The following is a 22793-nucleotide window of genomic DNA, read 5'->3' on the forward strand; positions in this document are numbered from 1 at the left end:
TGGAGCCTCTGACACCTGACTGGCCACATTCCACTTACAAAGGTCGACGACAACAAGAACATCACATCGCCATGTCTGAAGCGCCCGCTGCCGAGCCGGCGCCGGCATCTCCTGCGGCAGTAGCACCATCCCAAGAAAGCACACCTGCAACAACAAACGGCGAAGCCGCTCCTGCCACAGATGCGCCTAAAAAGCTCTCGCCAGCAGAGCTGAAAAAGCAAAAGCAAGCCGAGAAGCAAGCAAAACGAGCCCAAGCCAAAGCCGCGGGTGGCCCACCAAATCAACAACAAGGACCATCCAAGGACAGCCAAAAACAGCAGAAGGACCCAAAGCAAACATCAAAAGACGCCCAATCAAGACCAGGGCCAGTACGGCGACGACCATCGCAAGCCAACGCACCAGTTCTGAAGGAACCGGAAAAAAGAGCGAAGAAGGACAAGGAACCAAAACAGACTGGCCTCTTTTTCGGTCATCTCTACAGCCAACCAAAGCAGCAATCCCTTGTCGGTGCATCAAAAGATGTACATCCTTCAGTCCTCGCACTTGGCCTACAGTATAGCAGCTATGCCATCTGTGGTAGTACGGCACGTATGGTAGCCATGTTGCTGGTTTTCAAGACAGTCATCGAGGCCTATCAAACACCTCCAGGAAACAGTTTAGCCCGGCATCTGACCAGCCACCACCTTGGTCCTCAGATCGAGTTTCTGAAGAGCTGTAGACCGCTTAGCATTAGTATGGGAAATGCTATCCGATGGCTCAAGGATAGTAAGTTGACATCTCACATTAAACTAACGTAATAGGCACGGCTCAAAACGCTCAACATGAGCATCAGGACTTGTCAATTAGTAATTCATAAAATACTGACTCCTTCCAGTCATTATCAAGATAGACCCTGCAACGCCAGAGAATGAGGCGAAGCGAGATCTGATCGAGGAGATTGATATATTCATTCGGGAACGTGTCACAGCCGCTGACAGGCTCATCCGCGACCTAGCCGCTACCAAGATCCAAGCTGGCGATGTCATTCTGGTATATGCCGCATCTTCGATAGTCGAACAGACTATCATCCATGCTCACCAATCTGGCAAACCTTTCACAGTTATTGTGGTTGACTCAAAGCCATTGTTTGAAGGCAAGAAGCTGGCACGGAAGCTCGCGAACCACGGTATCACCGTGCGGTACTATCTCATCACAGGAGCCTCACACGCAGTTAAGGACGCAACAAAGGTCTTCCTAGGTGCGCACGCAATGATGTCAAACGGCCGCCTCTACTCGCGCGTTGGCACAGCTCTCGTTTCCATGCTCGCATACTCCCACTCACTACCGGTCATCGTACTCTGCCAGTCCGTCAAGTTCACCGAGAAGGTGGCGCTAGACTCCATTGTCGGCAACGAAGTCGCACCTGCCGAGGAAATTCTATCTGAGGCGGAGCGTCGCGACCTTCTCCCCCTCAAGTCACGACTTCCAACGTCCAGGAACGACGAAAAGCCGTCATCGGAAGAGTCACCCGCCGATACCACAGACGTGTTGAAGTGGATCGACGACGCGAAGAACCTTCATCACCTCCAAGTTCTCTACGATGTCACGCCTGCGCAGTACATCAACATGGTCATCACCGAATACGGAAGCTTGCCGCCTAGCTCGGTTCCCGTGGTTCACCGCTTGAGTACGAACATATGATCCTGTCCAGCGCTTTCTTTTTTGTGTTCAAAGTACTTCCTTAAGCAAGTGCTAACATTGATGGTTCAGGAACTGAAGAGCAGGAGACGATGCCTACTAAGAGGGGTGTTCGTCAAGCTTCCGGGTGGTAGAGAGGTGTTGACAAGAGGACTGCAGGATCAGATAGATCAATAGCAGTCACGGTATTGGCCTCCTTGTCAGTGTTGCGAGTAGACTATGATAGGTACGGTTTCATGAGAGAATCAACATCTTACCCCCACCGCTTTTCAATTATTCAGCAGTCATTGTACACGACTAAAAGCTACCCTGAATGCATCTGACACAGCGTTTTAACTTGCGACAAGTACGAGATGTATCAGGATCAAACAGCCATCGCCGCGATTTCGGATTCAAGATCCGCCATCTGCCTCCTCAACTCAGCAAGTCGCTCCTGCTTATCCGCCGTCTTACCATATTGATTAGTGGCAACTGCTCCGCAACCCTTCTTCCCCTCCTCTCTCATCATCGGAAACGCCAGAACCTCCTTGATCGTATAGTTGTTCGTCAAAAACATCATAATACGATCCAGCCCTGGACCACACCCAGCCGTCGGCGGCATCCCATACTCCAACGCCTTGACAAACTCTTCATCAATTCCGTGAGCTTCGTCGTCCCCTTGAGCCTTCTGCCTCGCTTGCTCGACAAATCGATCACGCTGTTCGAAAGGATCATTGAGTTCGCTGTAGAGATTGCAAATCTCAAAGCCACATACAAAGGCTTCTGCGCGTTCTGTGAGACCGGGAATCGAGCGATGCGTCTTCGCGAGAGGCGACATGAGCTTGGGGTGATTCATGATGAATGTGGGGTTCGTGATGCGCGATTCAATGTACACGCCAACCAGCTTGTCGAGTAAGCGGGCGTTTGTGTGTGGGGGCGAACAGATGATGTTATGATCACTCAGGAGACTGAGTAAGAATTGCCGGCTGTCTTCCGTATGAAGCTCAGATGGCAGAGGGAACTGAACCTTGCAGGCGTCTTCAAGCGCTGTCATCATGTCAATGCACTCCCATGGCCCCTCCCAGTTGATCACCCTCTCTTCTCCAGTCTGGCTTGTGAACGTAGTGACATAAGAACCAGTCACATTCTTCACCAATCCAGAGATCATTTCTTGCGTTATTTGCATCATTACCTCATAATCTGCATCCGCTTGGTAAAACTCGCAGCTCGTAAACTCGGGGTTATGCGTTAAATCCATATCTTCGTTACGAAATACCCGTCCGATTTCGAACACACGGTCGATGCCGCCGACAATAAGAGGCTTGAGATGCAGCTCTATAGCCGTACGCAAATACATATCCCGCTTGAGATCATTGTGATGCGTGATAAAGGGCTTGGCTGCTGCGCCGCCAGCTTGTTGGCAGAAGATGGGTGTTACAACTGAGATGTAGCCGCGGCTGCGGAGGAAGGTGGTAATGTATGACTCCATGGCATCCCAAGTACGCAGCATTTCGCGGCTGCGGTGGTTGGTAATGAAATCAAGAGGTCTGTCGCGGTGGCGTGTCTCAGCGTCTGTGAGCGTCTTAGGTAGCATGTGCAGGCTTGGTGCCAGGAGAATGACGCTTTGCGCGAAGAGCGAGAGTTCGCCTACGGGTCGGTTGCGTGGCGCTGTTCGGCCTGGATGGCCAGTTATGCCGATCTGGTCTCCTCTGGCTAGGTGCTCGTGTTGCTGCTTGTATGCTTCGAAGTGTTCAGATGAGTTGGTCTGGCATACGACTTGTATCTTTTCCTCCCCAACCTGAACCTCGTAGAAACGCAGACGCTCTCCTGCGCTGCGAATCGTAACGATACGACCGCGCATCGTATACTCAACGTCTCTCAGCTGTTCGCCAGTCGCGATGGACTCATGCCGCTCACGGAACGCACTAACGTCAGTGAGATTGGGAATGAACGAAGAATAGAGGCCATTTTCGTGAGACGCCCTGCGCAGATTATGCACCAAGATAGAGCGGTTCTCGTAGTACTTGTGAGGTGGGAGTGTTTCTTCTTGGTTACGTCTTGCTCGCTGCTTACTCGCAGTTGTGGTAGTACCGTTGGTAGCCATAACGATTGGATGAATATTTCTGAACACTTTTTATCTGCAAACTAACAATTAATGCGCAGTGTATCGTAAGAGAAAGATGTTCCCAAGTTGTGTTGTACTTCCAGATGAAACATTGAAGTTCTTAAGTAAGGCGAACCTCGACTCCAGTCATCGCTTGTGAGTCAACCACTGCATCCTTCATTAACATTTACGTTATGGGGTAGCACCGAACATGCAAGTACATCCTTCTAATATGTTTCCCTGCAGCTAGGCCTCCTTGGCTACACGCACTGTTAGCTTAATAACAATAAAAAGCACCAATTAGCTATGCAGGTCGTTCACCGAGGTATCCTGGGAATGTGCTCCTAGCCAAACACAACAACTTGATGCGCTATTTCTGTCGTATTTTATAAACCTCTCCTTCTACGAATTGTCTTTCATGGCTCGCAATGCTCCCATGACATCGATAGGCTGGGTTTTGCCAGTAACCTTTTGAAGTTCAGGGTCTTCCACACGCATGAACACATTGTGCTTCTTCTCGTCACCAATTGTGAACTTTCCTTGTGTCTCCTTGTTCTCTTGTGTGAACGTGTCAAGTTTCTTGATAGCGTCGTTGTTCAGTACGCTCTTTGCAAACTTGACGTTGCCCTTTGTGTATTCGTGTCCAGGGTAGACCTTCGTGTCGTCAGGAAGCGCCGCTAGGGTCTCGTTCAAAGCCTTGTGCATCTGCTCTGGAGTGCCTTCGAAAAATCGTCCGCAGCCTCCGATGAATAGTGTATCTCCAGTGAATACTGCGCGATCGTTTCCATCTTCGAAGTAGAAGCATATGCTGTCTTGGGTATGGCAAGGTGTGTGGAGGGCTTTGACATTGATAGACCCGATCTTGAAGGTGCTTTCGTGGCTTGGTGTTTCGGACACTTTATCGCAGTCGCGACCACCGATTACAGGTAGGCCGAACGCTTTGATCTGGCAGAGCCGTTAGCTGGTGGCACTCGAAGACTCATGTGGTGTCTCTTCACTTACGACATCCACATTACCTCCCGCATGATCACGGTGACTGTCAGGTGTGTTAGCAGAGTCGAGTCATCAGGAGTAATCACCCTACTGATGTGTGTTGATGATCTTGGTTAGCTTGAGGCCTCCAGTGGTTGTTTGCTCTCGCAAAACAGGTAGAACTCTATAGCCCAGTCAGTTGTGTGCTTACTTCCTTGGCCTCCTAACATACTCCGGAGGGTTGGCAGGGTCAATGATAACGGCTTCCTTAGTCTTGTCATCGGACACCAAGTAGGCATAGTTGTTGCCCGAACCCTCCCCTGACCAATAGGTTAGATCGCATCCGAGGTTCAAAATTCTCCATCAGGGTGCTCGTACACATGGGAATTGATTGGATATGCATGGCGCGTGCTGGTATAGACGATGGCTGCTTGGCGTTAATTGCTGTTTTCGATGACTCGATTGGAACCGTAGGCAATTACCTTGAAAGCGGGTCGAGCAAGTGATACTAGTGGGTACCTTCTAATGGCTGCAGTGAATAGGCTCATAAGGGAGATGCAGAACAGAAATTGGCGGAGGCTTGGGAATGTCATGAAGCTTCGAGATGACCGAGGTGATGACGTTACTGCTTGTTATCGATAAGGTATGTCGCCAGTCACGTGACCGGTAACCCACTTCCACAACGCGTCAAGATGCATCTGTTAAACGCGTTCGCTTCAACCATGGAGTCCGCTCTAGAACACAACACACTCTACACATTGGCGTATGTCCGGAATAGAAGCACGAAAACACGCGTCGAAGTGAGAACGGATCGAATTTAACATACAGAACTAGACTACGGATACAATCGACGAACGCCTAAAGGCTAACCCAGCCACGCCATTTCGATGCTCATATGCAATCATAAAAGTCGTCAAACATTACAGCAACCTTCCTACAACAACGATTTCAGTCTCTTCTGTAGCTCCGGCTTCTCGGATGATCCTTCACCCCTCAAACGCTGCTCTTGAGGATCGTGCAACGGGTCTCGAGCTACTGTGGCCCTGATCTTCCTGCCGAAATACTCAATCTCCACAGACTTTCCTTCGCTTACATTGCTCGGCAGCCATGCATATGCGACAGGCTTGCGTACCGTGTAACCAAAAGCGGCGCTGGTAACATAACCAGCTCTTTCGCCCTCCACGAAGACTGGCTCTTTACCCAGAACCATGGATCGTCCGTCATCGACAGTCAAGCATCTAAGTCGCTTAGATGCTGCCTTCCTAGAAAGCTGCTCTAATGCAGCTTTACCAACGTAATCCGCCTTCTTGTCCATCTGGATCGCGTACGTCACGCCAGCCTCCCATGGGTTGTGCTCAGAAGTCATGTCTGAACCTGAAGCTCGGATACCCTTCTCGATTCGTAGTCCATTGAAGGCGGCGCGACCTGCAGCAACTAGACCGTGGGGCTTGCCCGACTGGAACAACAAGTCCCAGAGTCGCAGGCCATATTCGGGTGTAGTCTGAATCTCCCAACCAAATTCGCCGACAAACGACTTCCGGAACATCGTGACGGGAATTCCAGCTATGCTCGTCTTCTTAACACCCATATACGGCAAGCCTTTGTTGCTGTAATCATCGGAGCTGATTGTGCGGATAACGTCCCCCGCGCGAGGACCCCAAAGACCAAGACAGCATGTACTGCCAGTGACGTCTCGTACCTGAGCCCACTGACCAGGTGTGTGCTTTTGTTGTCGACGTGCTTCGCGTGCGAGGTAGGCAAGATCGGTTGCAGTGTTGGCGCCTACTTGGAACAGGTCTTCCTCGATCCTGGACACAAAAATATCGCTTAGTACGCCGCCGTGGCCATTGACAAGGAGAGTATGAGTGATAGCACCAGGCTGCTTGGAAACGTCACTGGTCGTCAATCTCTGAAGCAAGTGGACAGCACCAGGACCAGAGACCTCGAATCGATGAAAAGTAGTCATATCGTACAATGCTACTGCGTTTCGCGTCTTCCAAGCCTCGGCCGCTGCGATTGGCGAGTAGAATTTGGATGACCAAGCATCGCGATCGACCGGCTTCCATTCATCCGGCAAGGTGTTGACCAGATCTGCGTTCGCTTCATACCAGTGTGGACGTTCCCAGCCTCCTACCTCCAGGAAGAAAGCGCCTTGCTCTTGTTGACGGGTATAGAACGGGCTGACGCGAAGGTTTCGAGGGTTCTCTTTCGGTGCGAGGGGGTGGATGATGTCGTAGATCTCGACGAAATTCTGTTGCGATGTCTCGCTGACGTATTCTGGGCTGAGCTGTATTTCCTCAAATCGAGTTAACTCGCACTCCGCAATGTCGACAGTCGAACGACCCTCCGTAAGGGTCTCTGCGACAGCTCGAGCCACACCGGCCGAGTGTGTTACCCACACAGCTTCGGCGACCCAGAAGTTATCGAGGTTGGGTGCTTGTCCGACAACGGATCCACCATCTGGCGTGAAAGAGAAGACGCCGTTGAAGCCGTCAGCGATCTCAGTCTCGCGGAGAATGGGAAGCAGTTCTTTGGTAGCTTTCCAGGCCGGCTCAAAGTCTTCTGGTGTGAAATCCAGGCGAGAAGGCATATGCTTCTCATCAACGTGTTTCGGTGTTACACCCAGATCTGAGGCCTTGACAGGCATCGGCCGATGACCATAGTAACCAATCCCATACTGCTCCCCATGCTCTCGGTAGTATAGATCCTGGTCTTGGTGTCGCAATATGGGCAACTCGGCGTTCATGGCGTTGATCTTCTTATTGACTTCGCGGTTCTGGAGGCCTGGTACAGCTGTAGTCTTCGCATACTGGTGCCCTAGAGGAAGAAGAGGGACCTTGAGTCCAATCATTGCTCCTATCTCCACACCCCAGAAACCAGCACACGAAACCACTATATCCGCCGGAACAGAACCATTGTTCGTTATCACACCGGTGACCTGACCGTTCGCTTGTTCGATTCCGGTAACGACGGTATGCTCGAGGTATTTGACGCCCGCGTTGCGCGTGTTTTCGATGAGTAGCTGTGTCGCGCGAGCTGCTAGTGCCAAGCCATCACTTGGAATGTGAAGACCACCTAGCACCATATCCTTGTTAAGGAGAGGGTACTTCTTGAGGCATTCTTCGGGGCTGATCAGGTGCGCTTCGATGCCCCATGACTGTGCGTACCCGTGCTTGCGCTTGAGTTCCTCCAATCGTTCTGGGATTGTCGCGATCTCCAAGCCACCCAACTGGTTGAAACAGTTCTGTCCGTCTTTCTCGAGCGCTGAGAACTTCTCGACGGTGTATTTGGCGAGTAAAGTCATCGTTTTGGAAGGGTTCGTCTGGAATACCAGGCCAGGCGCATGTGACGTTGAACCACCAGGCATGCTCAATGGACCCTGCTCAATCACCGTGATGTTGTTCCATCCTCGTGAGACCAGCTCATCAGCGAGGTTGGTGCCGACGACACCGGCGCCAATAATCACAACACGCTGGGAGGTCGCCATTGCAAAAGAGTTGAAGAGTATGGGTTTGGATAATTGATTCCCAAAGAATGTAGGAGGAACTCCTCTTAAGGCTGTTTGCGCTCGCGATAACGGACCATTTCACTGTGCTCTGCCATCATAGAAGCCGAAACTAAGCGCAGCGCAAACTTCAATTGGCAAAATAATTCCCATAGCGAATCCAACCGCAGAGTCATGCACGAGATCAGTCCACCGCCCCGCATGGGATACTTACGACATTGGTGGGGGAGATGCCAGTCGTGGATGTAGGGTCCTGATATCCATTTTGGGATTAGTAACGATCGAAGAGGCAAACCGTCTCGGGACTACATAGCCTGCCGCAACCCCGCCTCGCGTGTGCGCAACACCATCCCATCCTTCTCACGATAATTACACCTACGGGCATTCCATCGTATTCGACATCAGAGTCTGAGTCAGGTAAGTACGCGTAGCATGGAGAGCTTAGTATGCTTTTCCCGTCAGCTGGACTTCAATGGTTGTCCTGCCGCGAATACCATCGTACCTCACCCGCTGCAATTTCATCATTATGACAAAGACGAGCACCTGCTTTGAAATTGAGGGTGATTTACCGCCATCAGCCTTGCAACAGCCCATCGCTAGCCAGAAATCCGGTATGCGAAGTATCCCACCATTGCGACAAAAGCCATGCGCCAACAAATCTCCCGGATCCGGCCTCAATCCTACAGGGCTTTTCGAGAGCACCAAGCCCATGGATCAGTATTTGCACCGCACAATGTGCAAGACAAAGGGAAAATGGATCATAACGCCAACCCGTTGCTGTCGTACCTATCGCCCACACCCAACTTCTAAGACAGTCTCAGGACAGCTTTCGCAAAGAGCTTACCTGAAAGGTCTCTTTCTGAGCCCGTTCTTCAGCATGTCGATGCTGCGAGACAAATGGCAGCTTATATCGTCATGTCGCCCTGACACCTCAAGCACCAGAGCGAGCCCAACGTGACACTGCGCTGCGCTGCCATCACAATTCGGGAAAATTTACGACAGCCATTGCCGAAAGTATCCAAACCCTCCCGACCATCACTCGTATGGCTAGGAGGGGTAGAGACATGCGAGATGCTGTAGTAATCTCCCGCTTACGACGGCGCTGGCATCAAGACCAGTGACGCTTTCCTGCCGTACACGTTGCGCAGCTCGTGTCGCTTCACTTCGCACTCGTCGGCGCTGCGTCGATAGTACGTGGGCTCCGATATTCGCACGACAATCTTAGACAGAGTATCACGAGCTGCATTCCATCAGTCGCTATCAGCTGCGACACCGAGTCTAAGCCCGACAGCTCATCTAGATAACATCGCTATCTCGATGATAACAGCTGCGATCAACATCGTCAAGAAAATCTTCGATAAGAGCACGATAGCCTTTGGATAATACGACCGCAATAGTTCCGCAAGAACTTACTGGTGGGAGTTTGAAAGCGCCTTGGGCTGGCGTCCCTTGTCCCTATTTGGAAATCAGATCCATCCAAGTCCGTGCCAACAAGAGGGGCAACGACGAGAACGGTCTATACGTTCGGTCACCATTATCTTTGCCTGCAGTCAATGCACAGTCAATCAGACTAATCTGGGGTAATACGACGCCATCCACTTACATGACGCCGTTGAGCTCTAGCCCTGCTTTCTAGAATGTTGGATTGATCACGATGGTAGCTCGTGCGTTAACGGAGGGACGTGAAAAATAGGTCAGAATGTGTGGCGCCTGACCGTCACCTGCAGCCGAATTACGTTCCCACATCCCACTGGCTATCGCTCCCTGGGTGCGAATGGAAGCCATAACCCCATGGGGACTTAGTCGTTTGTGTTACTTGATAAGAGTGAGGAGGCAGAGTATTGGAAGACAGTATAATAATGCTTGCGACGTCCTCACACTGAACACCATCTTCTCGAGTATACTTGCACAGCACCCAAGTGACCACCTTCGACTACTCTTCGCACCTCACTACTTCACACAGAGTACAACTTTACATTCTTCCAACACACATATCTAACAATGGTCGGGTCACTCCTGAGTTATTTTGGGTTCGGCGGCTCAGCCGCCGCCCAGGCGCCACCAGAGAACCAAGCTGTACGGGCCTTGCCCGCCAACTGGTATACCTCTGAGGAGATGTACCAGCTTGAGCGACGCGCTATCTTCACCAGAAGATGGCTCATTCTTACGCACAAGTCAAGACTCGCAAACCCCGGCGACTTCCTCCGCTACAACGTCGCCAACTACGACATTGTTGTTTCCAAGGACCGATCTGGCGAGATTAACACATTCCACAACGTATGCAGACACCGCGCATACCCCGTCGTCGAGAAAGACGGTGGCAACGCAAAGATCTTCTCCTGCAAGTACCACGGCTGGTCGTACGGTTTGAACGGCAAGCTCGCGAAGGCACCAGGCTATCAAGAGCTTCAGAACTTCGAGAAGGCCAAGAACGGTCTTTTCCCTATTCACACCCGTATTGACCGCAATGGCTTCATCTGGATCAACATGGATGCGAAGAAAGAGCCTGAGGTGTCATGGGAGTCACAGTTCGACCACGTGGACGAACAGACAAGATTCGACCAATTTGACTTCAATGACTACGAGTTCGACCACACATGGAACCTTGATGGTCCATTTAACTGGAAGATTCTCGCAGACAACTTCAACGAATGCTACCACTGCAAGAGCACACATCCCGATCTCACAACAGGTCTGATCGACCTCGAGAGCTACGATGTCTACTGCTCAGCCGACCACATTCAGCACGACCCCAAGACTCCCCAAGACCGCAAGGATCTTGGCCAGGAGATCTGCTCCACATACTGCTTCCCCAACGCTTCCTTCACTGTCACAAAACACTTCCTCTTCATGCAGAAGTTCATGCCTAAGTCGCCCACTGAGTCCGTTATGTACTACGAGGTCTGGAAGAACAAGCACTCCAGCCAGGAGGACTTCCTTCTCATCAGTGACACCTACAAGCGAGTCATGGGCGAGGACAAAGTCCTGTGCGAGCGCGCCCAGAAGAACATCGAGGCAGGCATCTTCGTCAACGGCGAGCTTCACCCACACATGGAGAAGGGACCTCTCTTCTTCCAGAAAAGATGCCGCGAGATTGTCATGGAGCACGGTATGAAGGAGAAGAAGGCTGGTCAGAAGATCTGGCCTGCCAAGCAGCAACTCGAGCCTACAGGTACCTCGGCCATCAGCAAAGAGATGGAAGACTTCTGCGAGGGTCTTGCCTGTGGCAACGATAACGAGAAGAGTGATCTCGCTTGGTAGTCGGCAACGCGAAAATTACGACTGATGATGCATGGCTTTGGTGTTTGGAGCGTTATGGGTACTGGAGGCTTTGAACTCGTACTTTTGGATTTGTTGTTTGACAGCATTCTTTGTAATGACTCTTAGCGATGTTCGCGCGATAGCGCAGGTTTCATTCCTGATTCTCTAGATAGAATGCACTTTCTTGCCTTTGCATGTCGTCCTTGCTTGCTTCTGGTGACGCGCGATAGTGGGTATGGCTTTGACCCTGTCTCGTTCTTCTCCCCGCATGACGTATCATTATCTTCATCCTTCTATCTCCCCACATGAGCTTAAACACGCGTCGCAGTACCAGATCTGCATCGCCGTTAACGGACGGTTGTTATCGCACGGTGTTTTGGCCCTAATCGGGAAAGAATGTGCATTGGCCAATCGGATGCACACTTATAGTTAGATTCTTCCAGCGCAGCGCACTTGGCAGTTATGAAACCTAACCCAAGACCGCGATTACATACATGGTAAAGTTGAAATGCCATGTATGCAATACTGGGGTGGACACATCGCAGATGGGATTCACAAGTCACGTGTTCCATGACGTCAGCTGAGCACTATATACGCCCCGTTGACACGCAGGGCGTGTTTGAGCTGTTTTACATAAAAGCAGCTTGGCGCAACGTAAATCAAACTAGGGAGTGAAGGCTTGACGTCGAAATTTCGCATCACCGACGTTATACACCATGTCACAAACGAAGCACATCGTCTTCGATATAGTCGGCACGCTTGTGTTGCACGAGCACTTCTACGCCGTCATCGACCCACACCTTGAGTCCAAACTCCAGCCCCATAATATTTCCGTACGTCTCCTTGGTTACGCATAGCTCGAAACGGCAGAGCGTGAATACACATACCTCCCACTTTCGGGCTCGTACGTCCCATTTGCCAAGGTTTTCGAATCTATCTTTTTCCGCGTCTTGCATTTCGCTGGAGTGGCAGAACCGCATAGTGTGGCGAGCGAAGAAGATGTGAAGTACTTTATGCAAGAGTACAACAAATGTGAAGTTCGGCCTGGTGCAAAGGAATGTGTGGATAAAATAAAGGAGGATGGTTGGACGGTCTGGGCGTTCACTAGTGGCGATCGCGAAAGAGTGCTGGGATACTTCGAGAAGGGCAACATCAACATCGACGGTGATCATGTCGTTACATGTGACGAGATTGGTGTAGGCAAGTCAGAAGTCCAGGCATATGAAAAGCTGAGAGCAAAGCTTGGTGTCGAGGATACAGCTGCCGAGCTTTGGTTTGCCGCTGCACATGGCTGGGACGTTAGCGCAATGGGGAGGGCTGGATTTAAGACGGCATATTGCCTGGTGTTGGAGAAAGAGCCTTTGGAAGATGTGTTTGGGGAGATGGACATCGTGGCTGAAACGCTACCTGGGCTTGCAGAGAAAGTGACTTCACAATGAGGAGCAATTAGAGAAGATATCATATTTCGAATATGGTGATAACCCAGTATCTTCTGTCATTCATGCTGACTAGTAACCACAGACGAAGTTACTGAACTGCAGTTGTTGCTTTCTGTTTGATATTGCGTACAAGAATAGTACATAAGAAGAGAGAAGTTACAAGCCTGCCCAGCAGCGAACAAACCGAAAACATTATCGTCCGAGCATCTCCTTGGTCTAGGACATCAATTGACTGTGCAAAGCTCGTACATCACTCCTCCGGAAGAGACTGAGAGCCATCAACGTGAATACCAAAACGACGATCGCATACATGAACATGCAAACAACCAGAAAGTAGAATGGCGCTTTTCTAATCTTCGTGACCGTCATATCATAGCGCCAACGCTCTTCGATGAATGGAGCCGGATTGTAGACACCAGCCACAAGCGCCAGAAAAGTTTGGCTGAAGGCAAGCTCCATCGCGTCCAGAATCGTCGAATGAGATAGCAACACGGACATGGCAGCTTTCTCAAAAAGTTCGTAGCTACCAAAGCCAGCTTGTAGTGGTGCTTTGATCATGGCTGCGGTGCTGGGAGCAGCCAGTGTCGTGTTGAAGACCAGGATGCTACCATTGACGAGTGAGTACGTAACGTCGTAGACCGTAGAATTGCACGACATTGCGAATCCCACACGCCCCTCTCCGATCTCAACAACAATGCCTTGGGGTACCTGTGGATCCCCATAGTTGATGAGGCCATTCAGATCGATACTGTCTACAACAGCTGTGACGTTGTAGCTGAATGGGTTCAGTTGGGATGCGATGGAAACGTTCAGCGAAGGGTCGTTGTGAAAGTCGAAGAACGTTGTGTTCCAGCCCTTGAGACGCTCTAGTCCATTTGCTGGTATCTCATTCAAGTCGCCATAGAAGCTGTTAGAGCAGTGATATGGTATAGAGGAAGCATCACTTGTGGTATTGTAAATTCCACAGTCCGTAGTGATTGCAGTGCACTTGGTGACAACGGAAATCGTTTCGGCGATGTAGTCGAGACCAACTCTTTCTACGTCCTGATTCGTCAGATCTAATTTGCTCGCTTCTGGGCTATAGCTGTATTCCTCGGCTGACCATGGATTGAAGTAAAGAACGTGCTGTTCATTCGTGGCGTTGTCGACATGCGTGACAAGCTGGGTATATATGAATGCGCCAGCATCAAAGGCAACGTTTAGGGTATTGAAATCCTCGTTGTTGTATTCTCCTGTTTGATTCAACAGTCCTGTCGCAAGCACTCGATATGCTGATGGGGCATCCCAGAGTGTCCAAGGTTTGCTCGATCCATTGATTGTGCACGGCGGAGAAGCGTCGTGATCGTAGATGCCAATGAGCGTTTCATTGAATGGGCATCTCGTTTCATCAATCTTGAAACCGCCAAAGACCAGGGAATCATCTGGCACAAAGTCAGGGCCTGGGGATGTGCTTTCATAGACCCGCTGTAACGTTGGAGTGAGTGTTCCTGACAATACTTTGTCTGATACCGTCAGTTTCATTCGAGGTTCTCGGTGAGCTTAACTACCTCCGACTAGCAGAAGAAAACTAATCCACAGATTAGCATATTGACATTTGGCGGACGTAAAAAGATACATACGTAAGAACTACACATAAAAAAGCGCCAATACCGGCGATCCTGGTTCCACTCGCAATGTTTGTCTTCCGAGCACGCCATAACCGAAGTACAGTCCAGTTGAGAAGAAACGTTTGGTCGCCATGTAAAAGTTTTTTCATATCTTGGTCTATTACTTGGTGTCGGTTCGATAGCTCAAGCGCTACGAGAAACGAGTAAAGTAGCAGAAATGGCACAGCGGCCCACTGCGCAACGTTGGAGGCAAACGAGCTGGTAAGCGCGACTTTGTTGATTAGCACCGTCGTCGTTAGGAACGATTCATCATGAGGGTCAATGGGGAGGTTTGCATTCTCTTCCGGCGGGTCCTGTATCGTCCAGGCAGGGATCGTAACGAAAAGACACAGCAATGTCGCTACAAAAACCAAGGGGAAGAACACTGTTGCGAAAGCGAAGGCGATCTGGAAAAGTCTCCAAATTGAGTGCGCTCTCATCGTCGGCTTCTCGAACTCTTCGTCACTGCAAGGCATGTTGGTTGAGGTCGCCATAGCTTCCATTCCGACAAGCGGTATGTTTGTTGGTCTCACATCAAATTAGCCAAATAATCAAAGCACATCTTGAAATGAACTCACCCGATGTGAGGCCTTGTTTTGCAGTAGGTCACTCGTACACCAGGAGCTCGAGAACATTAGCATTCTGGGAAGGTCTAAATAAACAAAGACCTGTAACCCGAATCTAGCCCCTGAGTGATGAGGCTGAGAGTCGCGGGTATCATACGTTGTGGATGTTAAGATGGCGGGGAGGCTTGTCTCCGATGTTGTTTGCCTTGTTCTAAGCGCCAGTGTGCCATTCGTCGAAAGGGATGGTGTGTAGCACAAAGACTGACCGGCTAAGTCGAGACGCAACCAAACAAGGCAACCGTTCAGAATATTGCGTACATGAGCTGAAAGCCATCTCCCAACCTCCCACAGTTTGTAATTATTGGTTTGGAGGGTCTGCACATCGGAAATGAACTACTCGACTGCACCGATGACACCCCAAATGCAGCTTGTGGCGATATTCCCATAGGTAGGCGGACCTTTCTTGTGCATACTGCCTTGAACGTAGTTACCACAGACTCAATGCGATCATTGGACACACGCTTTAACCAAGCAGGGGGGTTCATAGCGGTTGAGCGGGGGAGGGAAAGGTGGTGGCGGGGATCGGGATAGCTTTGACTCGAGACGTAGTGAGTTGAAATCCTCTTTGCTTTCTTGACTGCTGTGGTTGGTCAACTGCTGAAGGCGCACAGCTGTTGATGGAGGGTCAAACATCAATGTGGTTGCCGGAAAGTAACAGCGGTCATCTGGCAATGTCACATTCGCGGACTTCCAGTGGCAACCTCTCACACCAAAGTGAGTATCATGATAAGAACCAGTGGTTTAATTGTAAGCTACGTTTGTTCGACTCAGCTCAAGTCGTCTTCGAATGTGCCACATTGGTTGGTTTCTGCTTCCCGTTGCCGTCCTGTTGTGCTCAGGAGCTCGATCTGGAAGGTAACATTCCACATAATGGTTCCTACTGGCGAATGAGTAGATGACTGTTGGATGAAATGCTATAGTGTAGTTCACCCTCAATGTGGAGGAATCGCTGGCTTTGGAAGCGCGTGACGCGTAACCTGGTCAGAGATACACAAATACCTTTGCATCGACATAAATCGGAGGGCAAGGACGATTTCTGCGATCTACGCGTGACGTATACATTCAATGAACTCTGACGACGCTACGATCCAGGCGCAGCTCGAATTCGACCTTTGTTGGTAGAATTGCGTGGTGTTGAACTTGGGGTGCTATTGGTTCGGCCACACGTTTCGGAAGGATGGTGGGGCTGGGCGGATGCTGCCGCCAGGATCGCCCGTAGCCCGCCACATCAGCGAGTTCTATTATCAACACAATCACAAAACAGACAATTTCGCGCAGAGCGAAGAACTAGGCGTCGCATGTCGCATCGGAAGCTGACCTGAGTTCTTTATATCCTTGGGCGGAGAGATGCTACCGTGGCGCTGAAATCGTACTACGCAATACTGCGTGCGTGGCTACTCAACAGACCCCGAGGTCTCTACTAGCTGCGTTTGATATCATCCGCAATCTTCTCAGCCAACGCATATACCGTACTCTGATTGGAGGTTAGCGTGACACTGACGAAGCGACAGGAGATAACATACCTGAGGATGGCCAGGAGGTAGTAGAGCAAACGAGCTCGCATCTACAACCCTCAACCCTGTCACGCCAATAACCCTTGCCTTGCTATCCACAACTGCATCAGGGTCATCAACTTTTCCCATCTTGCATGTGCAAGACGCATGCCACACAGTCATTAGCTGCTCTTGTCAGTATGTGCGGTGAAACGAACACAAAGTAGACCTACTGTATCACGGATGGTATTGAGGATCTGTTCGTCAGTCTGAACGTTAGGACCAGGGAAATACTCCTTCGTATCTGCAAGTCCGCGCTTCATGGCATCCGTAGCAAAAGCTTGGCGTGTGCGCTTGTAGATGGCGATGGCGACGGATTGATCGGTAGGATCGGTCAACCAGCCAGGGTCGATCGAAGGCAGCTGGGCTGTGCTGGAGCTCGTGATGGTAACCGAACCACGAGAGAGCGGGGCCACAATAGCGCCGAGGATGGATGCGTATTGGTAACCATCCTTTGGCTGAGTCGCGAAGAGATTAGAGAAATCTCCGATATAGCCAGGCGCAGAAAGGTACTCGATATCAGGCCAAGAAGCAGGGTACTGATCTAGTACCGCGGCAGCTTCTGAAGAGATGAGATTTCGAGGAGCCTTTTCCCAGCCTAGGAAGTCACAGACGGGGTTGGTAAGTGGACCTTTCTTGAGTAGGCCGTAGTCGAACGCGAATTGGGCGCCGACGTAAAGAAGGTCGTTGGCTAGTTTGGTCAAAGTCTGGACCTTGTAGCGGTAGGTGGGGCCGAAGAAGATGTGGTCTTGCATGTTTTGACCAACACCACGACGGTCAGCAATGACGGGAATGTTAAACTTCTTCAGCTGTGCAGCAGGACCAACACCAGAGACCATGAGCAGTTGGGGAGATTGAAAAGCACCAGCAGAGAGAATAACTTCTCGCTTCGCAGTAAGGATAGAGCCAAAGGGTAGCTGAACACCCGTGGCACGCTTCTCACTATCGAAGATAATCTTCTCAGCTCGTGTCAAAGAGTACACTTTGAGATTAGGACGGTTCTTAACAGCGTCAAGGAATGCTGTTTGACTCGAAGCTCGCTTCTGATTACCAGGCGTGATCGTGGAGCTGCAGTACTGCGCTCCCATAAGTTCTCCGGAGTTGAAGTCGGGTCTGGTTGGGATACCAATGCCATTCAGGCCACCCTCCATGTAGCTTGAGAAAGGGCCCGCATAGTTCGCATAGGACACATCGAGCGGTCCGCCGCTGGCATCGAAAGCACTTGCGACGTATTCGGCCGACCCATTGCTTGCACGGAGCTGGGTATTGGGTGGCGTGAACTTGACCGACTTTTTGAAATAAGGCATGAGGTTGTCGAAAGTGTACGAGTCGTCGCCGACTTGATCTGCCCAACGCTGGTAGGAGCCACGGTCGCCCCGCTGATAGATCATGAAATTTCGCGCCGAGCTTCACACATTAGTCGCTATGTCTTTGCTCAAATCTGAGTTTTGAAGCTTACCTTCCACCCAGACACTTTCCGCGGGCATACTTGATCCTCCTACCATTCGCACCTGCTTGAGGGGCTGTGATGAAATTCCAGTCCACGAGAAGGTTCTGATCCAAAGGGCTAGAGCCTGCCCACAAGACATCTCCAGCTGGCGTCGACGACAAAAGTGGGTTCGTAACCTGATAGAGACCACCAGCCTCGATCACAGCGACTTTCATGGTGCTGTCTTCAGATAAACGGTTCGCAAGTGTAAGACCTGCGGTGCCACCCTGTATTGCGCGTCAGCGCAACTACTTCTCTGCAAACTAGCGCAGTATATGGTGGAAACAACGTACGCCAACGATGACATAGTCGAACTCTGCGCTCTGTCTCTTCTCATGTTCCGCGACCGGTACAGCAGAGACTATAGCAACGGCCAAATAAACGAGTGACAATGAGCTACGCATGATGGGCAGCGCTGGGAGACCAAGGTAAGGAGAGATCTTGGTGATACCCTACCAAACTCGGGTCATCATGGTTACCTATATACATGGCTTTTGTCCCAGGGCCTGGGCATTCCTACTGGCATACCCAATGCCGGATTCACTCATAGGTTTTGATTTGTTCGAAATCCTGGGCAAAAGGTTCGCATCGAGAGTTTGGGAACTGTGATACCCCGAACCTGGTCTGCGGGCATGGAGTTAAACGCGAACGGACTCAATTAGGTCTAGCACATGGGTGGCTAGCCATCTCGAAGGAGAATCACCAGAAAAAGTTCTACACTCGGAGTGAACCGAGGAATTCCAGCTACCTACGAAACATTAGCTTCTTGGTAGCGATCGTACAGCCCACACTCAGTCGCTTAAACAGTGCATTTTTGTCCTGAACCCCAAATTATAGTTTATTTGGAGGCTTCAGACATAAAGGGGGTGATGCCTGATCGGTAAGTTTCCGCATGACTTAGCCACAAGTCCGAGCGCAGACCAGACAAACAATTAAGGTCGGAAGGAAATTACATTCTGAAGTATTTGCCTTGTTCTGTTCGTCGTGCTGAAGTCTCAATGGAGAAGGTTCTCGCCAGAATATGACGGTTTTCGTCTTGCAAAGACAGTTCCGATGACGTCATTGATGTTCGCGCGTTAGCTCGCTTGCTCAAATCCAACGGGCACAGCTGTGCAGTAGCTTCTGAAGGATGGTTGGTACTACCGGTAACACGAGTTTCAACGTGCTCGCGTCGCCTTACCACGTCGTTGAATCCAGACAACATCAGACCAAGCCGCTTGCGCAGGAGATCCATTAGTGTCATGCCTGTGCATACGGGAGCCCGGAATATCATTGCTAGCGATCTGAAAACCAGGTTGCAGAGACGTTTGTGAAGGCTATCGATTCAATGACCCCCTCTTTGACCTCGGTCCTATTGGGCAATCTCGTCTCCTCACTCGCAAGTTCACCCGATCTTGGAAATCCTGCATCGCTGCATGCGATCGATCGTTTACCGTCAGCACACAGTCTTGTCCTTCTCAAGCTCCTGCGTCAAGCATGCCCAGGACGCATGGCTTACGATGTTCATCGCCTAATCTTCAAGCACTGGTGCGCGGCGTGAACCGTAACTGAAGAGACGGAAGCGTCACGGTGAACGTGTCCAGTATCTCTTTCTCGAACTCCTCCCCAGTTTCTCCAGATGCGAAACTCACGTCGAAATTCTGCGCAATCATCGAAAGAGAGATGCGCAAGCTCATCTGGGCTAAATTCTTGCCTGGGCAGCTGTACGCGCCTATAAAAGTGTCAGCTGATTACGACACGCGAACAGTAGCCGGATTGAAGTACCTACCTAGAGAAAATGGCAAGTACGGAGCCTTGTCCGTCTCCATCTGTATCTTCCTTTCGCCGAATCGCTCCGGAACGAAATCCTCAGCCTCTTGCCACCATCGCGGGTCTCTTTGAATGAGCGACACTGGTACTACCACGTTCGTATTGCCAGGAATGTATGTCTCGTCCACCTGGATGCCCTTCGCTGGTGTTTCTCGCGCTCCACCAGTCAACAACGCGGGACGAAGCCGCAGCGTTTCGTTGAGAAAATCATCCAGGTAAGAGACTGATTTGACCTTCTCGTATGACCATTGGCTGTATCCACCCGGCATCGCTTGGTCCAGGAACTGTTGGAGTCGTTTCTGCTTAGTGGGACATTTGGCGAGGTAGAAGAGAGCTCCGGCGAGGGTAGTGGCTGTTGTCTCGCTACATCGTATTAGCTGTGTTGCTCCATCATTTTTCTCGGATTGCCCACCTTCCAGCGATGATCATCACCCTCGAATCATCCTCGAGAGCTGCTGCACTTGGCGAAGCTGAAGCATCCTTCTCTTTTACAGCTTTGAGTAACCATGATACAACATCCTGCGGATACTTCTCGCTGTTCCATGTCTAGGCTACGTCAACCCATTGTTACTCAGGAAACGACCATGAAACATACCTTGTGTTTCTCCCTGATCTGATCTGCGCAAAAAGAGAAGAAGTCCGAATAACCCGCTGCCGCTCCAGGAATGGAACTCAAGACGTTGAGCAACCACGGAACTGTGCTCATGATCCCCAACATCGTCATGTGAGCATGAACTCCTTTAATGGCAACATGTTCTACACCACTCTTGAGGTTGTTGAAGTCTTTGCCGAAACCGACCTCACCCATGACGTCGAAGCTAAAGAACATTGACCAGGCGGACACATCCATCGAGCTTCCTCCTTTCTCTGTCAATTGACTCTTAAACAAGTCTGCCTTTGCTTTGATACGTGGCTCGTATGTGCTGAGCGCTGCTAAGAGTCAGAAGAATCTCCAACATACCTTGCGAATTCATGCATACCTTTGATGGAGAAGCCACGGTCCCAAGCACGGCGGCGAAGGCGATGATCATTGAAGTCACGCGTCATGTGTATCGAACACTTCTTCGGGTCGTTGCCGGTCTGGCCATACCATGTTGATTTCGAACATTCCGAATTGGGACCATAGAGAATTGGAACAGCCGACTTGCGTAGAACGCTGATCTCTCGGGGACCTTTGTTGCTCATCAGAATTCACGCGTATGGAGTCCTGGGTACTTAGTCGCTCACCTGTGCGCACAAAGTCACCGTACTGACCGTGCATCTTCTCCAGCTCCTTGTAGTACTGTACATTTTTCGCCGAAAGTCTCGCTGCGTAGAATTTTGAGATTTTAGCAGCGGTCGGCCCTGGGAAGTTTCGACATCGGTGAAAAGCTAATCGGTATAAAGCAATGCTACCAAGCAATCCGATGCTGAAACAGCTTGCAAAGGTCAGGGCTTTCACGAACCCAAAGGTGTAAAACATCCCGAAAAAGGTCAGAGTAGAAGCCGCCATGAAATGGAACATGATCAGCTCAAATTCGAATGGTCGAACCAATAGATGGAAGACAATGCCGAACAGGGTTGCTGCAATGGCGCTTTGTGATACACTACGCTGCGCGGCATTGTGTACAGCATCTCGAATGAAGTCCATGGTCGTCGCGAAAGCTCTGAGGCTCAACACAAAGCTCCCTGATTGATTCGCGAAGTAAGAAAAACGGAGGAGGCTTTGGATGACGACTTGAGACCCTATCTCAGAGGTTGCAGTGCGTTGCAATATAGCTATCCGTAGCAATGCGCTACTTAGCCACTTACTCGTTTCCAGTACACCTCCGTGTGTACGGAAAGCTAGCATCATGCTCCGCGGTTCGAGTGCCCCCACGATCAGGGTACAGCAGCATGCGCATCCTTCTTGGAGGCCGTACGTTTTACCTAAATTCCTTGCAGTTCCCTGCCGTTAAGCGGCTACTGAATTGCTCTTGATAGGCGAGTGGGCACGTTAGTTGCATATAGCCCTGCAGCACCCATGCCTCGCCTCGCCTCTCATCACTGCATTTGCAGCGCGGAGAGGCTAGACTTGACTTGTACGAAAGAAGTTCTAACGAAGGCTGTGAGCCATTGCATGATCCACTCAAAGATTCGCAAAAGATGACTACCAATACGGGTAAGGTCATATGTATCTATGGCACAATATGGGCGAGGTCTGGTCTGGCAGGCCCCAACTTATCGCTCTCCTACGCGATATCAGCAGAGAAGATTTTTGTCCTATGAGGCTGTTCGCCGGTATCGAGTTCAATTGAATTCGTCTCTATCTTTTTTAACGTTGTGGCTGTGATAGTAGACAGTCCGTCCCAACAGTTGGACCTCAGAGCCTCAGATTTAGCTATGAAGGCGACCTCTCGTGCCAGAAAAGACATCTCCATTATCATCTTTGTTCAAGTAATTCTCATGTTTTATCGCGAGCTTTGCAATACGACGTTGCATCCATATTCTGATCTGGAGGTCGCTCCCAGCACTGAAATAGAAGTCGCTCTTATTCGCGATCACAGCACTTTCAAAACCCCTAAAATCTATGAGGTCACACCTACGTGCTGTCTACGCATGAGAAACCCTTGGATCATGATAATTGCCGCTATCGCAGTTGTCGCTAGCGCTGTGATGGTGGAGTAGGCGGCACGCTCGCAAAACGCAAGTCCAACGAGCCTAGCGACGACACTAGCAGCAGCTGTTCAAGAGTGCTTGCATGAGCATTCAGTT

The 22793-nt window shown here is 50.6% G+C and overlaps 7 protein-coding genes across 7 annotated transcripts; 3 read left to right on the forward strand and 4 right to left on the reverse strand.

The window, feature by feature from the left end:
• Positions 1–71: 71 nt before the first annotated feature.
• Positions 72–1811, forward strand: GT037_004064 (if-2b-domain-containing protein; the record flags this gene model as incomplete). The annotated part of the gene is made up of 3 exons (XM_038929111.1): positions 72–765; positions 875–1666; positions 1750–1811. The coding sequence occupies 3 exons, from the start codon at positions 72–74 to the stop codon at positions 1809–1811; spliced, it is 1548 nt and encodes a 515-aa protein (XP_038788818.1).
• Positions 1812–2041: 230 nt separating this feature from the next.
• Positions 2042–3760, reverse strand: GT037_004065 (lysine--trna ligase; the record flags this gene model as incomplete). The annotated part of the gene is made up of 1 exon (XM_038929112.1): positions 2042–3760. One exon carries the CDS (start codon positions 3758–3760, stop codon positions 2042–2044), a length of 1719 nt encoding a protein of 572 aa, XP_038788819.1.
• Positions 3761–4162: 402 nt separating this feature from the next.
• On the reverse strand, positions 4163–8219 carry GT037_004066 (dimethylglycine mitochondrial precursor; the record flags this gene model as incomplete). The annotated part of the gene is made up of 6 exons (XM_038929113.1): positions 4163–4705; positions 4763–4796; positions 4845–4916; positions 4965–5052; positions 5111–5159; positions 5826–8219. The coding sequence occupies 6 exons, from the start codon at positions 8217–8219 to the stop codon at positions 4163–4165; spliced, it is 3180 nt and encodes a 1059-aa protein (XP_038788820.1).
• Positions 8220–10238: 2019 nt separating this feature from the next.
• Positions 10239–11498, forward strand: GT037_004067 (naphthalene-dioxygenase subunit alpha; the record flags this gene model as incomplete). The annotated part of the gene is made up of 1 exon (XM_038929114.1): positions 10239–11498. The coding sequence occupies one exon, from the start codon at positions 10239–10241 to the stop codon at positions 11496–11498; it is 1260 nt and encodes a 419-aa protein (XP_038788821.1).
• A 716-nt stretch (positions 11499–12214) lies between these two features.
• On the forward strand, positions 12215–12937 carry GT037_004068 (uncharacterized protein; the record flags this gene model as incomplete). Its single annotated transcript, XM_038929115.1, has 2 exons — positions 12215–12331; positions 12356–12937. The coding sequence occupies 2 exons, from the start codon at positions 12215–12217 to the stop codon at positions 12935–12937; spliced, it is 699 nt and encodes a 232-aa protein (XP_038788822.1).
• A 216-nt stretch (positions 12938–13153) lies between these two features.
• On the reverse strand, positions 13154–15059 carry GT037_004069 (uncharacterized protein; the record flags this gene model as incomplete). The annotated part of the gene is made up of 3 exons (XM_038929116.1): positions 13154–14439; positions 14485–14504; positions 14557–15059. The coding sequence occupies 3 exons, from the start codon at positions 15057–15059 to the stop codon at positions 13154–13156; spliced, it is 1809 nt and encodes a 602-aa protein (XP_038788823.1).
• Positions 15060–16629: 1570 nt separating this feature from the next.
• On the reverse strand, positions 16630–21894 carry GT037_004070 (alcohol oxidase; the record flags this gene model as incomplete). Its single annotated transcript, XM_038929117.1, has 12 exons — positions 16630–16683; positions 16733–16888; positions 16936–18169; positions 18222–18478; positions 18545–18703; positions 19883–19962; positions 20020–20423; positions 20473–20606; positions 20656–20990; positions 21041–21232; positions 21288–21728; positions 21852–21894. 12 exons carry the CDS (start codon positions 21892–21894, stop codon positions 16630–16632), a joined length of 3489 nt encoding a protein of 1162 aa, XP_038788824.1.
• Positions 21895–22793: the final 899 nt, after the last annotated feature.

This window comes from Alternaria burnsii (genome assembly GCF_013036055.1).
Source record: "Alternaria burnsii strain CBS107.38 chromosome Unknown 730, whole genome shotgun sequence".
Classification (NCBI taxonomy): Eukaryota; Fungi; Ascomycota; class Dothideomycetes; order Pleosporales; family Pleosporaceae; genus Alternaria; species Alternaria burnsii.